The 16,423-nt window shown below is 40.0% G+C and overlaps 1 protein-coding gene across 9 annotated transcripts in view; it reads right to left on the bottom strand.

Moving 5' to 3' along the window:
* Positions 1-16,423, bottom strand: part of sipa1l2 (signal induced proliferation associated 1 like 2) — a 145,625-nt gene that overhangs the window by 9,854 nt on the left and 119,348 nt on the right. For 4 of the 9 annotated variants that reach the window (XM_072437438.1, XM_072437441.1, XM_072437444.1 and 1 more), the window contains exons 14-17: positions 14,580-14,917; positions 11,029-11,283; positions 8,213-8,266; positions 5,948-6,077 (exon numbers count right to left, since the gene is read on the bottom strand). In XM_072437438.1, coding sequence (XP_072293539.1) covers positions 5,948-6,077; positions 8,213-8,266; positions 11,029-11,283; positions 14,580-14,917 — 777 coding nt within the window. The remainder of the gene's footprint in view (positions 1-5,947; positions 6,078-8,212; positions 8,267-11,028; positions 11,284-14,579; positions 14,918-16,423) is intronic. The other 5 variants (XM_072437442.1, XM_072437443.1, XM_072437447.1 and 2 more) reach the window with 3 other exon arrangements.

Here is a 16,423-nt window from a genome sequence, read left to right as displayed (position 1 = left end):
ATGTTCCTTATAGCTTTAGCCTTTAACGCTGCAGGCTCACTCGAGTGGGCAGCTGGGCGGGCAAGTCGTGAACATCAGGGTACAATGACGGGAATCAATTTCACCGTTAGCTCGGAGGAAAATGCAGTAGGATCAGGCACAGCTGGAGCGTGTCTGTCCGGCTGTAGAGGAGGAGGAGAGGAGGAGGTCTGTGCAGGTGGAGACAGAGGGCACTGAGCTGTGGCCATTGAGCTTAATGTGAGAGACAAGACGGCACTGCCTCTGGTGAGAGAGCTGCACTGGGTAAGGTTTTAGACAGCCAAGTGTATAAACACATCTATGAGAAGAAGGGGGAGAGGAAAACAGATGGAAATGTGTTTATACTGTGAAGGTACATAGATATACCGTATTTTCCGGACTATAAGTCACACCTTTTTTCATGGTTTTGGCCGGGACTTATACTTATATTCATACTTATATACTTACACTCCGGAGCAACTTATATGTGATGTTATTTGTTATTTTCACACTTGCAAACGCATTTCATACTCCAGTGTGACTTATATATTCAATTATGCATTTTTTGGCTGGTGCGACGTATAGTCTGGAAGATATGGTAAACGTATGTAAAATTACCATTATAATTTTATTTATGCATAAACATACAATATATATCAATTATACCTTATTTGACAAGTATGTTTTGTTATTATTGTGATTGTATTACCATTCTCCTTATAATTGTTTATTATATAATAATAATGTGTGTGCCAATAATTTCCCTTGTGAATCAATAAAGATTGTCTAAAAGTCTAAAATATAAAGTAAAACAATACAAAGTATTGTAAGTAGGGGATAATACAAAAATACTATCACAACTTTCTTATTGTGATTTATTTACAGTTAGTTTTTATTAAAGGTGCAAGATGTTACTTTTATGGTGGGAGTAGAGATGTTATAGCTTGGCCTGGAATGTTCCACTGTATGACATTAAATGTATATTATTTTCAATACATGATTTTTTTTTGTGAGCAGGGTCGCCTCTCCACAGATCGGACCCGTAACTTGGTCGAATCTATGGATCTTCATTTGCTTCTCTCAATGGAATTATTGTCATACTGTGGCACATTCCCTAAAATGCATTGGTGGTATGCAAAGTTTTCTAAAGTTTGAGCAAGTATTTCTATTTGAGCGTTTCTCCTCCTTTGGATTACATAACATAATGACATGGTTTAGTCTTGGTTTAGTCTTGTTTTAGACCTGGTTTAGTCTCGTTTTAGACCTGGTTTAGTCTCGTTTTAGACCTGGTTTAGTCTCCTGTTAGACTACGTTTAACTCTAGTTTTGATCCCAGTTTGGGGGCATCTCCGGTGGTACTCAGAAAGCCAGATATTATCTCAGGTTGTACTCGGTGAGAAAAGTTTGAGAACCACTGCGGTAGATCATTACAAGGTCACATCACAGTTTAATTCTATGCCGTAATAGATACCACGATACATATTTGCAGATGGTTGCTGTGGCGATGACGGCCAGGGCAAAAAGCCAAGAGAAACAAAGATTTACTTGCTGTGGGAGAAAAAGAAAATGTGACATCTGGTGCCAGCATACAAGTCCCAAACACAGATGTACTATAAATAAACAAACCCTTTTGGACTTTCTTGACCATATTGGGCTGCTGTCACTTACCGTAAAACAAAACTGCTGAATCCTAACCTAACTACCCTTCATGTGCCAGTTAATTACAGCGCACGCAAGACGCTAGAGATAATATGGTCTCTTAATCCCGGCTGGAGAGGAGCTCCCGTTCAAACATGCGAGACCTCAAATACCAACGCGATCCGTCCATGTCCCATTCTGCCAACATAAATATTAAGACTTTAAAAACGGGACCTCAAATGATACGTGCTGCAAGTTTGCCAGATGCGTAAAGTGTGCGTCTCTGGCTTTCCAGCTGTAACCGCTGCTAGACCTGCATCGCCACAAGCTCACACCCATCTCCATTTCAAAGACGCATCCACCCCAGAAAATCCCACGGTGACAATTTAACACGCGTCTAGTATGTCTTTAAAGCAGCGTTACAGCGGGATTCAAAGGAGCGTAAACATTGCAGCCATCCCAGGAGCGTTGATTTAACAAAGTTGTCTGTTATTTCCACCCAGCTTTACGAGATTAGAACCCCCGTAAGGAGCGCTCGTATAAGGAAAGAAATAGCTCCCATTTAAACGCGCTGTAAAAAAACCCCAAAAAGATGGCGTTTTCTCAAAGTTCATCTGTTTTTATTGCTTTTTCAGAAAGTTGGAAGTTTGAAGGGATTTGACATTGAAATGAGACGATATTCAGTGGAGCTGCAAGTACTCACATTTGGTTCAGAATAGATACGAGGAAGGACAGGGCGTTATGGAAAAATACATCTCAAATTGATCATATTTTTTATTTCTTTCATTATCTCATTAAAATCGATTTCCTGACAAACTTCCACAACAATCTTTTAATAATTACCATTTCACACAAAGAAATAGTAACATTTCTGCCCGTGATGACATGATTATACAGACGGGATTGGCTGTGGATCAAAAGACCCAAGGGGATCACTGACGATTAGTAAATGGCAAACTCTCGAACGAAAAGGTGATCAAATGCCCTAAAGCGAGGGATGAAAATGCACAGATATGTCACAATCGAATCGAAATTGCAATTTGAAACGGCACCATTATCAAATCAAGACTGTAATTATTTATAGAATGTCCTCCGTAAAGAACAAAATATCTTTATTTCTATGGACAAATCTTGTGGCTGCAGTGTCAAAACATGGTCTGAGATGAATGGGATTCTTGTATTAGTTCTTGTATTACAATGTGCACTCTGAACAGAATCCTACTTTTAAAACATAAATCACAATCTAATCTCAATCGCAATATTTGTCAGAAAAATCACAATTTGATTTTCCTAAAAAAAAAATTAAAAAAAAAAAAAAAAAGCCCTATTAAGTATGCATTCTAGAAAGTATACATTCTAGAAAGTATACATTCTAGTAAGTATACATTCTAGTAAGTATACATTCTAGTAAGTATACATTCTAGTAAGTATACAGTCTAATTCACATCTTGTCTTTGTTTCACATCTTTTTTCTTTTGTACCATTTTATTCCTTTAAGGTCTAAGGATATTTACTAGTTTAATGCTTTTGTTATTTTCATTCAGCTGTCAGCAATTAAACTGAAGTATAGCAATAATTCAAATAATAAAACACGGCTGTAATCATTCCTTATAATCAATGGTTTGAAAGAGTACTGCATGTTTGAAATTCTTGTATTTGGGTCACAGTAAAATCACGCTATCCCAAATGCACGTATAAAACAAAACAACGGCGTTATCAGCAGAAGCAGGAGCGCTGTACGACATTGCGCTGGCCTGTTTCCCCCGCCCGCGCTGCCTGCACTAAATAAAGTCAACAATTGCCACATGTGAGACTTTTGAAAGGCCACTCGGGAGGATGTGTTGGACAGCCACCTATTCAGATGGCTTTTCCTTCCCAGCGCAGGTTCAAACGAGAAATGTTCAGTGAGCGGCTTCCCTCTGCATCAGACACACAATGGGGCGCCTGTCTGTGGCAGGACGTCCCAAAGGACAACGCGGCTGGCAAAGAAAACCTGCACCTGCTCACCCACAACAATGAACAACACGCAGTGACCTTAGCGGAAGTAACACGAGGATTAACCTGTACCTCTCCATGACACAAAAGGAATTGTAATGTTTTTGTGTGTTCCTCTTCAGGATTCATTATCTAGAATATTGCTTTCATGCCATGTCATATACTGTCAAAAAAATATTCAATTGGAGGACTAAATATGCACTTTCTTGCAGAGTAACTGGTGCTGTGCTGTTGTTTAAAGCTGCAGTAAACCGTTTTCAAACCACGAAAGGAGGAAGTAGTTAAAACTGTATCTACTGTAACTTGTTTCTAGTTCTTACAAACTCTTTCCCACATATTTTGCATTCACAAGCATAACTTTTTGGTATTTTAGTATAAGGAAGCAGAGATGAATCGCCAACGCTCATTTAATCATGCTGCGTACACCTTTTTCTTCCTGATTTGCAGTGGTCAGTGCTGCTGTCAATATATATTCACAAACTCCCAATATATATACGTGTTTTTGGATGAAAGTGTGTCAACTTTACCTTATAGTTTAAACAGCAGAATAGGAAAGGTAGTAAAAAGTAGTTTTGACTAACCATCTGTAAATTCTATCCCAATCCCAAAGATCAATGTGTCTTTTTGGATTTCTGTGTACAGTACTCGTCCTCATTTGAGACCGACTCCTAGATTGCTTTTCCACACAATATTCTTCCTGAATCAGAGAGAGGAGAATGAGATTATAACAAAAGCCTGCACACCTTTCACAGAGCACAGAGGTCTTTCTCCGTCGGAAAGAAAACAGGATGAAACGAAGGGAAATCAGAGCACAGCGCCCATACACCTGACTCCATTTAGACAGGAAGTGCGGCTGCTGCTCTTTGGTCGGACCCCCACTTTACAAATCGTACGCTCAATGCACAAAGCAAGACAAAACTAATCAGTGCATTCAGGGGCAGAGGCGATTTCCGTGCCAGGAGCTGTGGCTGCGTCTCCTCTGGGAATAAAGTGCATTTGGATTTGAAATAAAGCAGCATCCCAAAATAGATCATTTGAGAGTCTCGAGGGGTCCCTTCTTGGTAGATAATGGATAGGGGGGAAGGGGAAAACGAAAACGCAATTAATAGAGTGAGTAGGACCCGGGAACATCAAACATCGATGCACTTCCTGGCTCTAATCCATGTCATCTCGACTGTGCAAACTCGGCCCGTTTGAATCCAAATCAAGCAAACAATATGTGTCAGTCAATGAGGACTGAAAGGTCTTTGTGAAGACAGAGGGCAGACCTCATCCACAGGGCATCCATAATGGTCTTATTCAGAGAGCAGGTGATGTTTGGAAGTCGCCAAACAACAAACCCTGTTCTAGACCCAAGCCAAATGTGGTTGTCAAAATGATGTCCAACTAGAGTCGGAAAAATCACAGTTCATTCAGTGTTCTAAAATATTTTGTCATCTGCGCCACAAATAATCTGCCTGAACCTTAGCATCAATGCGTCATACCATCTGGAGAACTCTAAATCATGTCTTATCTTGGAAGCTAAGCAGGGTTGGGCCTGGTAATTACTGGGCTGGGAGAGCGCCAAAACACTTTACCCACCTTACCTCCAGTGCCCATATACGCATAATAGTGTGTACGCTATTGTGTTTGAGAGAGAGAGTGACTGATGGAACACGGGATGGATATTACCCCATAGCCACAATCAAGTGTTTACAGCAGCATAGTACAGTATTGTGTATATCCATTAAAGCCTGGGGTACTTGATTTTAACACCACAAAATCAGAAGTAAGTTTTTAAATCTTGGCAACTCGTCCCTAGCTCTCACAAACCCTTTGGCACATCATTGACTATCTACACATATTCATATTTGGTTGCAGGGGCAGGACTTTAGACCAACTTTCTTCAGAAGTTGAAGTTAAAATGGGAGGACCGCCCAAGTACAACCAATCAGAGTGCTGCTCTTACGATAGTATCTTTGGGGAAATGCACTGCCCCAAACAAAAAAACAAATAAACGCTGGATTTTACATCTTCATGGATACAGCCCGAATGGGAAAACAAGCAACGACTTATTGCAAAAGAATATGCAATGATGTATGCTATACGTCTGCTATTGTATCAAAACCAGAATAAGTTCCATATTTTGTTAGCCTAAGCAAGATAAACAGCGGGCAACTCCAACCAATTTCAATTTCAATAACAAAGAAACTTAGCTTAGCATGTTTGAAGATTACTCGTAGCACAGCCAATCTGCGCATTCCGCTGACGGCGCAAAAGCTATATTGGTTTGTCAATCACCCACACACTGTACTACACGGCGCAGCGACAGGCCTCACCTTTCGGCTCTCTCCTGGAGGGCTGTCGGGCATCATCATCTTCAGGTACTCCTCTTTGGACAGTCTCTGCAGCGTGCCCCTCTCCCGCTCGTCCTGAAGGCGGCAGGCGGCCTCCTGAGCATACAGCTGCCTGCAGATGAGACAGAGGGCACAGAAGGGCACAGCTCGTCAGACCGAGAGGGGATGCTATGAGCCGTCACAGGCGGGGGTCACGGCGGCGCATCCAGCTATTCATAGAAGTGTGTCAGGAGGGATCACACCGGGGCTTCAGGTGCTGCGGTATTAGCATGCTAACATCATCCGGCTCAGTATCAGTCATGAAGGGAAAGAGAAAATGTAAAAACAGGGATGCATCTCACTCTCCAAAGGCTTGTTTTTTTTTTTTTTATAATGAATAACATTTGAGAACAGCATAAAGTTGTCAAAAAAAACAAAAAACATCACAACTGGGATTTTTTTTTTTACAATTATGAAAAAATCTGACATTTTATCAATTGTTTAATAATGGTTTGTATCAATCTATTGGTTTTAGAGTGATAAAAACAATTTAAAATAATGTATTAGGTCAAAAGTACTCAAAATGTCACTAATAAACAAGAAGTAGTATAAGACCACATTGTAATCTTAAAGAAACTATCATTATTGTTTGTAGGGATTGACATTATCGTTGTGTAATGAGTGTAAAGCCTTTTCCTCGATATCGTGACAACACTAGTACAGGCACAGTCAACACAAGACGAAGGTTTCAGACAGGAATGAGGACACGAGCAGTTTTGCCTGTGGGTTAGGTGTGTTCAAACAACAGGAAGGAAAGTGCTTTGTTAGACAAGATTGTCAAAAAGGTTAGCCATGAGGCACACGGATACAATACATCGGAACATTTTGCAGGATTGTGTGTGTTAAAATGCGGGAAAACAAGGACGGTAAACATCCCAGCAGCTTGAGCGGTCGTGTGGCTGTGAGACTTCTGCCGGCGAGCAGTTGGCAGTGTTTGAGTCGACCGCAGGGACTTGAGCTAGACAGCCAGACAATAAGACAGCCAGGCCAAAGCGAGACTTCAAGTGAAGTTTTGCCTCGTTTTAAGCGAGTAACGCCATAGCAACCGTTCCCAAAATAGTTTGTCGAGCGCTGCTAAGGTCCGTGTTTTTATTGCCAGATGCTTTATGAGGGATTTTCCCAATATAACACTTTGGTTCTAAACAACAATGATGACATATATCTATAAGAATTCGCTTTTAAAATCCAATTAAAGGTGCACTGTGTTACTTTTCTGGTGACCTGCTTGCCTCCATGGAGATATTATTCAGGAATTTATTACAATTTGGCATTTAAAAAGACACAATATGCAACTAGGTGAAAAGTCACCTTCATAATTCCAAGGAGAAAGAAAGTTAAAACCTCACATCCGAACTTTCTCCATGCCGAAAGATACATTTTATGCCATACTGTGAAATATCATAGCAATAGGAACAACATTTCCATGGAAACAAGCAGGTGGGGGCTCCTTCAGACCAAGAGAGGGCCAATATTGGGGAGATGAAAGCCCACTCACAATAAGAACATTGTTTTTATATATTTTTAGTGCAATAAAATCACGCTAAACGAAACAACATGCTTTTCTTTTCGTCTATTTTTTTGGTTAAATGGCATCATACTGACAGCTTTTATTGAGCATTTATTCCACGTGCTCGGCATTCTTACTGCGAGCGAGGTCTTTCCGCAAATTTGACCTGTAACTTGCCTTGGCAGTTCCACCTGCTCGTCTCCATGCCAACAGATCCGTTTAATGCCATACTGTGGAAACTTGTAGGCAACGCATTCTACCAGAAATGCCACGCTGTGCACTTTGATATAAAATAAAGGGTAAGATCTGCTAAAATACTTCTATAATGCCAAATACAGAAGCATCATGTTGAAACGCCATGTAGACAGTAGTGTTGTTCCTGTTGTTGCTGTCGTTTCCCTGCTCGCTAAATGAACGTGGGGGCTACAAACGGCGCTGAAAGGTTACTGGGCGCGGGTTGTCGCAGTCGGGCTCGGCAGAAGTCGCCACAGAAATGTCGCAGCCACAGAAGCCCAGCTGGTTGCCCTCGCCCCTCTCTGGACCACATCGGGACCGTCACTGCTTCAAACATGCCGGGATAAGACGGAGGAGGACGGGGCAAGAGCGGAGGGGGTAAAGGGGTATCGGGCAGTGCGTTTGGGGCTGGGTGTTCCGGGGTCAAATCGGGGGCCACGGGGGTCGACATTTGACTGACTGTGTACCTTGAACGCTCTGACAGCATTTGGAGAAGGAAAGCTAACAAGCTCTCCGCTCCTCTGCAACAAGCAAAGAGAAAACAGCCCGAGGTTAGAGGCATGGTTACACATTACTAAAGTGTTAGTGCAAATGAGAAAAAGTTTTTAAAATAGAGAGGAGAGAGAACTTCACTACGCTAGAACAATATCTGCGTGCTATATTAGCCCATTTATCATAAAGCGGTGTTATGTAAGGAGAGGAAATGCATAAACAAACAATAGGGAGTGTAACTGGATTTGTGAGGTTTTTCATAAGTCGACTGGAGATGACTTTACTGCATGCGATCAATCACACAGCGCTTAAGTGGCAATTTTCATGGATTAAATTAAATTACCAAGGAGCTAAAGCGGGAGATCGCACATTCATGCTGCCGTTCCCCCTAAAAAGCCTAGAGGCCCTGAACACATCCAAACAGGCAGGGACACAACTCAGCGAAGACTATTTTACAAACAGTGAGTGACCCCGTGTTCTCCCCCTGAAGCGTTTCATCTTCAGACGCTTTCAGTCACTCGTCATATTAAGACCAGGCACTCTTTGCATTCATGTCTTAAGTAAATGCATTCGTCTGTATTGGCTGCCGTTCTGGAGGCTATTCTGTGAAGTCTCCCAAGATGTCTCAAACCAAACCATTTATTCTCATTACACTGGAGTAAAGAGATCATTGTGAAATGTAATCTACCGTACTGTACATCGAGTTTTAGATCATATTGAATGTCGTTTTGAAGATATTATGCAGAATTTGAATGTCCAGTGTGATGTTTATGGGAAAGAGATGCTACAAAAAGAGCTGGGGTTTGTTGTAAACTTTTAAATAAGGGTATATGGTGATATTTCTGCACTTTTGTCATTCATTTTACAGACACTCCACATTTTTCTGATATTTAAACCTCAAATAATAAATAAAATAAATGTTAAATGTTTTAACACCTTCTTGTTGTCCAAATACATTTTCAAGTTAAATTTCACATGTAAAATATGTGTAAGATTTCAAGAAATGTACTTAGAATTGTCCATCCTTTTTCAATCCTGTACGGCAGTAAATGGCATCGTGCGCTCAGTTGTGATTGCATTGCATTTTTTTTTTTTTTTAAATCAGTGGAGCACAGCCATTACCATTGAGTTCAAGTCCAGCTTTGATCAGATAACATGTAGCAAGCTCTTTCAAAACTGAAACGTTCTGAAGAGTGGCACTGCAAATCCAATTTCAACGAGGCACGAAAATGTGGTATTTTATTCCACTGTACATTCCTGACCTAAGTAACAACATACATTTGTCTTTATTTGTTCTGGAGGCTGTTTCGCGGCTCATGTCTTTGCACTGGCAGCAGTTTGGCTCCCCACAGAGATGCTGATCTGGTAAAGGCTGAGGCCCGGGTCCACGGGGAGCCGGCATCACAGCAGCGATCAATAACCACAAGTGACATGTGCCAAGTGTATTATGTCCACGGCTTCATTGAGCTTATTTATTTGGTGGCTGTCGACTTCAATCAGGGGACAGTTTTCATGCACACGGAGCGAGCTGATGGAGAGGACGCGCTCTGTTCTGAAGTGGTTTGGGTCTGACACAAAGCCGAGCCAAAAGGTCTGTGATGTTAGCGGTGTTGACAATGACGCTACAAGAGGTGAGCCGACCAGCTTTGATCGCATTATGTCCTAACGTCTGGAAAGTGACGGTCAATAAGCACAGTTTCAGACAAAAATTAGGGAGTGGAGATTTTGCGTTTTGGGGAAATATTGCAGTTAAAAGTGAAAGTTCTCATTTTTTACTTATCACTTGGGATCGGCACGAATAGTACATTGTTTTTAGTGTGATTTTTATTCATCTTTCCTGTTCTGTAAAGCACTTGTATGAATTGTGTTCTACAAATAAATTGCATTGCCTTAATTGTATATACTCTATTTCTCAAAGTTACAATTGAAAGTTATACATATTACTTTGCAAAACGTTACTAAAGCCTACGTTGTCTGGTAAACATTGGCTATAAAGTATATACAGTATATATACATTTTACTTGGTATTAAAATGTTGTTTCCAATGCCAGTTCCATCGAACTTACCGTAACATAGACAAAACGTGCCTTTTTGTCTCGTTTCTTTACTGATCTCATGAACGAAACACTCTTTGACAAGGAACACTGCACTGCTTTAGAGAAACGCCCATTAAATTACATATCTATGAAATCATATTTAAAAGTTATAGCCGAGGCACTGATGTTTTCCCCCGACATGCGCATCATCACAGACTTTGGCCTTAAATCCAGGCTCAAAAACATGTTTATTCAAACTGGCTTTTAACACTCAGTAAAGTAGTGACACTTTGTTCTGTACAGTTTGTTTTATCGTTTGCACTATTGACTGTATTGTATTTAACGCTGGGCAATATATGGAAAGTTAGATAATATCATGAATTTAGTTTTGAAATTATGCAAAATCTCAATGTGGAGTATTTGTTTATTGTAAAAATGATACAAAATGAACGGATTACAAAATGAAAATTAAAGATATAAGGTGATGTTGCTTCACTTTTGAGCAAAATTGAACAACACATTTATTTTGGAGTAACATTATATTGTCTAACTATTGTTATCGGCATACTCAAAAAATATATACATAGAGATATTTATTTTTGCCACCTCTAATTTTTAATGGAATTTACTTTGGTCATCTTGAGTGAAAAGGGCGCTATAAATAAAGTCAAATTGATCGACTGAGGTGTATTGATATAAATGCTACCCAACTGTTGATCCCATTGACTTTCTGAGTCCTCTGCTCTGACACTCACCCACACTGTGAAATGTTGGGGGGCCCCTCAGTGTCCTCCTCTTCCCCATTGGCACTATCCCCTGTTGGGACACTGGCGTTGGGCTGAGGCCGTGTCTGTCCACAGGGCTCTGAGCCGTCTCCCTGCCCCAGCTCCGCCTCTGTCCTGTCTGAGGCGCTGCTGCTGGTTTGGGGGATGGTGTAGGCCTTGGACGAGTCAGCGGACATACAGTACCGAGCACCGCGGGCCAATGGGCTGCCCGAGTGATGTGACCCACTGACCAGGACGGCAAAAAGAAAAAAATAAAGCATAATGTAACTCAAAGATGAAAAAGAAAATGACAAATAATAACACAAATCAAGACAAAATTATGAAAAATGCATGAAGAGAAACCATAAGTCAAAGTTGGACAGTTGCCAGAGCAAAATATATCAATGTTTTGTCTTTTGAAACGGCAAAAGTCCTCAAAATGGTGCCCAGCAGAGGAAAAAGTGATGTGACAGAAACGAATGACTGACGATGAAATGCTGCTTTGAAAGAAGTGAACCGTGGCAACACTAAGAAGTATTTTAATTGTGTACATGATTTTCTTTTTTAAGCAAGAGAATTTAACTAGGCCCCGTTTTATTCCTTTATTGTTATCATCACTGCACTTATGGGGAACTGTCACTTAAGGACCTTAATACATTTACCATAAAACTGCCATACTACTCTTATTCCTCCTTCAAGTATAATCTTTATCACTTGTTCTTCATTTGTGTTAGATGTGAGGGACCAGGACAAAGCTAGGACTAGATAACGATTACGTAATTCGGAATTAAATAAAAACTCCAACGTTTTTGATAATGGTACTCGTTCTCTGGACTAAACTCTAAAACACATACAAAAAAGCATTATCAAATTAAAATGCCAATAATTTAATCAATAATAACAAATATTTATGATTTTTCTCTATCTAGAAGCTCAGTCATCATATTTATTTGGTCGAGAATGTATTTAAAATGTCTCTGCAATAGAAATAATAGTTTGACTAGTCGACTACTATAATAATCCCTTGTTGCAGCTCTAACTCCAACAACACTTCACTAAACCAGGTCATAGATATGTCTGGAACGCTCCTTGAACTCTAATAGAACTCAAGTACCAGGACTAGTGTGTACTTTACATGCCTGGAGCAAAACAATAGGAGTGATAAGTTTTATTTAATCTTTTTTCCCCCTAAATGGGCCACAGTTTAATCTGGCTTTGAGATCAGATGTAAACAATGACAATGAACCTAGGTTGCCCTTTAATTCAATATAATGACTTCATTTCCTCAAACAGCAAACAATAAAGTAAATGTGACCTGAGGGTGTCGAGGAGAAAATGACTCAAATCCAGATTATTCTGTCGTGCTGTGATTTTTGTTGAACCTTGTCCTTTTAATATCCACAAACATCAACTGACAGAAAGGATTAATCCTTCTCTAAAGACAATTTTCTGCCGGCTCGGTTTATCTTTGGCTGTGCGTGTTATTTAAACAAAACAGTCATTAAATCAAAGGGCAAGAGGTACGTGAAGTGTGATTTAATCAGAAGTGAATATGAAGAGGTTCTTGATGTTGGCTAAATAAGTCTCTATTAGTCTCCCAGTGGGATCCACTTTTATCTGTGATTATTATATTAGGCTATGCATCACCAAGCAAACTGTAGAACAGATCCAGGTATGTTATTTTAGGGATTAGACTTGATGGATAAATCATGCAGACGGTCATTTGACACAATAAAGTTGTTTACACAATAAAATTGTTGGTTTAGATGTCTCAAAATCTTCATTTCTAAAAGCTTAAGTACCATTTTAAACATAACATCTTTGTAATGGTTTATGTTCTATTTTGTCCAAAAGCTTGATAAGAATACCTTTACGTTTAACCTTTCTTTTGACATATTTTTGGGTTCAGAGCCAAAACGCTGGTCCAAACAGCCAGCTCTGAAAAGTCTGACTTGTAAATATTCAGTCAGAATATTGCAAACCTTTTAAGCTTTAGTTTATTTTGTGGTAAATGTCATTTTTTTTGCTTTCAAGAACTTCAAACCCCGCGATGTTTCACACACCCTGGGACTTGGCTTGGATCGCTTTAGCTCCTGGCTCTACTTCCAAACCCTCCATATTCATGACCATCTGGGCCACGCCCGCAAAGTGCACTCCCGCTGCTCCCGTGTTTGCTCAGATGACACCCTGTTGTCAGAGACTATCATGTAAACGGTGGCACGCGTGGAAAAAGTCAAGGTGATGGCATCGGGCACCGTCTCTCGTTCCCGGACTGACAGACACGTTGCTAAACCAGCCAATGAGCAGAGCAGATTGTCGTAGCGTAATGCGTGGCACCCGTAAACACTGTTTCAAAGTGGCAGACAGTGCGTGTGTGGCTCCGGGGCCCACCCTCCTGCCACCTCTCCGCTCGGCCCAGATGGGTGCGTGCGTGTGCGGCGGGAAGGGGCAGGGCATGACCAAGCTTCCCTGCGGTGCTCCGGGGCTGGCTCTAGACCCAACAAACCACGAAGCACAGCTGGATGACTCAGGCCAAAGAGTTCAGGAGAGGGGTGAAAGGTCAGCCAACAGTCAGCGGCGACCTTGTGACTTTTGTGGCTTCGTGTGACAATATACAGCGTTAGGTTCGCGAGCGGTGGTTTGTAACGTCAATGATGATTAAGGGGTGAGAAGTTTTACACAGGGCGAATCGATGGCTCAACGTGTAAGAAGTAGGTTGACATGAATTGGCAGCAAAAGTAAAATCAGGTCAAACGCAATTAAAAAAAAGTACATAGATGGCTTGTTTGCAGCTGTTTCTTTAGTTAAAAGTCTAAAAATAGGCTTAAGACATGTTTGAATTGGGATTAACTGGTTTACAAATGTTTTAACTTGCTCTTTGCTGCTTTTGTTTGGATCCGTGTTGGAAATGGGGATGTTACGATATCAAATTGTAGTGTTACTATTATTGTGAAAAGAAACATCATGAAACGCCCCGAAAATACATATTTAACCGTCACACAAAAACGTTTAAGGAGGTACAAATGGTACTTAGTTCTGCTTTAAGTTAATGTGACAGAAAAGGGCAAAAAAAGCACTTAATATTCAGGTTTTATTTTTTAGAGTATAGCTTGATCTTAATTTAGCTTCTAAAAAAAAAAAAAATCACTATTATAGATTAACAGATTTATCTTGACATTCCTAGTTTAACTGTGGATTTCTCAGTATTTGTTGCAGTCAATGGGGATGTTTGACTTCTTCTTGTGTTTCTGTCCATTGGATTTTCACCTTCATAATCTCATGAACATGACAAAATATAAATGTTGGTTGTCAGTTGTTGTATGAAGCTACACCTTGAGGAAAATTATATAAACAGTGACTTAGTATGTTGCATTTAACACATGTAAATTCACCAAAGAATGCATTTTAAACAACAAAATCCCCCAAAAACGTGCACCTTGATAAATTAAATAATGAAATATCACATCGAGCACTTCAAATGACATTATACTTGGGGAAAAAAGCATTGGTTAAACAACACAATACCGTTTGCATTACTTTACCTTGAATGTGAGGAGATCTCGCTGAGGTCTCCGATGCTGCCCTCGGTCACGTGACTTGAGAGCACGGCCGAGGCATATCCTTGCGGCAGATACATTTTCCCATGATCCTCCTCACTGCCCCCGTCTTCGGACATCCGCTGGAGCAGGACCCGGGCCCCGGGAGCCACGCAGGGGTTGGTGTCGATGCCGCTGTCGGTTGAGGCTCCTTTGATGTAGGTCAGTCCCAGTATCTCGGGGTCCATGAGGTCCCCGGAGCCAAAGTGCTTGTCGTCGCTGTTGCTGGAGGCGTTGCTCGACAGGGTGTTGCTGCTGGAGTGGCTGGAGTTTTTGTCACCAGTCTGAGAAAAAAAAAAAAAGAAAATGACACAAATCAAACTTTTATTATTTCTATTATATACAAGATTTTTAGGTTAGACTACACATTTTACTATAAAGTTAAGATTTTAGTCTTTTTTTTTAACCTATTTTCCCCCAGTTAATTCTATTTTGGTGGTGTTTTTAATGTTACTTCCTGGTTGGATGCGAGCAGCAAATGTGAGGTAATTCCACAACGGTTACCTAGCAACCATACTGTAAACAAGGGTCAAAATCCACATATATTACACAATAGCTATGATTTGACATATAATAATAGGCGATAACACCTTTATTAGGCAAAATGATTGTTTAAACTGTCAGAAAATGTGTCCGTTGTGTGTAAATTCTCCCTGCATTTTTTATGTTGCTTATTGATGACACAGACGGGGTTTTAAGAACACGGAACAACAAATTTTCAACTTTTATTTTTCTAGTTTTCCTTTACAAACTGATACTCTACTGATGTAAAATGTATCATAAATATTTAGCACTGGGACCATCGCACCATACGTGAAAATCAGAAAAACATGAGAACCTGTCATATGCACTTTGACAGGTTCTTTGATATGCAAGGTCAGATGATTGACATGGAAGAAAAATCTGTTCACAAACAAATAATCTATGAACTTTGTAGACAGAGATTTATTTCAGCAGTCATATAAACCATCAGCTTCCCAGTTTCATTTATTTTGTCTATACTATATGTTATCTAGGTTTATGTAGCTTAAGCCTTGAAGTGCTGGAGATCTAACTACATCTGCAGAGTCTCTAAGTTGTCTTTCAAAATTACACATTAGGTTGATTCTCAGGTATAACAATACTTAGTCAATACAGAAAAAGAAATCCAATTAAAAACGTGTTAAGTATTTCCCCAACAAAAAGAAAAGTGCACAAGTACAACCTTTGAGAGACGAGGGAATTATGTGAATCTTCTATTGTAAGTGACAACAACAACATGAGAGAGCTTTTTCCATTATTGGTTTGAGAATTGGAAGCAAAACATGAACAGGCCTGAGATTCGAGTGAGTTTTGCAAAATGCCAAAAAGTGACAGCTGAGCACTGAATCGAGGGATTTCCAAAACGGCAGCTTTTTTGGACAAAGAGAAAGACGATCTGTTTGGGAAACATCCAGCATTGGGATTGTCAGCGATTCATCAGCTTAAAAAACAGCTTAATACAAATAAATTATACTAATTGCGAAATTCATTGTCTAATTGAAAGGTTATTATTAACAATATGCCGATGTTGAATGAATGGTGTGCTAAATTTCTACTGAAGATGAATATTTTTCTTTTGTGCAAGTGATAATAAAACAATTTCATAGTGTTTGTAATTATCAGTCTCTCATTCATTGGACAAGGTTATTGGCATAAACTTGTATTGGAATAGAAATGAAATACATGTAAAACAATTTTGATTTGAAAGCATTTGCTGCATTTAGTTAATTAATATTCACCTTAATTTTTTTGTTGGCGTCTATTGCTAC

This window comes from Eucyclogobius newberryi, unplaced genomic scaffold (genome assembly GCF_026437365.1).
Source record: "Eucyclogobius newberryi isolate DKJ021-1_F unplaced genomic scaffold, fEucNew1.0.hap1 SCAF_8, whole genome shotgun sequence".
In the NCBI taxonomy this organism is placed as follows: Eukaryota; Metazoa; Chordata; class Actinopteri; order Gobiiformes; family Gobiidae; genus Eucyclogobius; species Eucyclogobius newberryi.
This window is presented reverse-complemented; position numbering and strand designations above follow the sequence as displayed.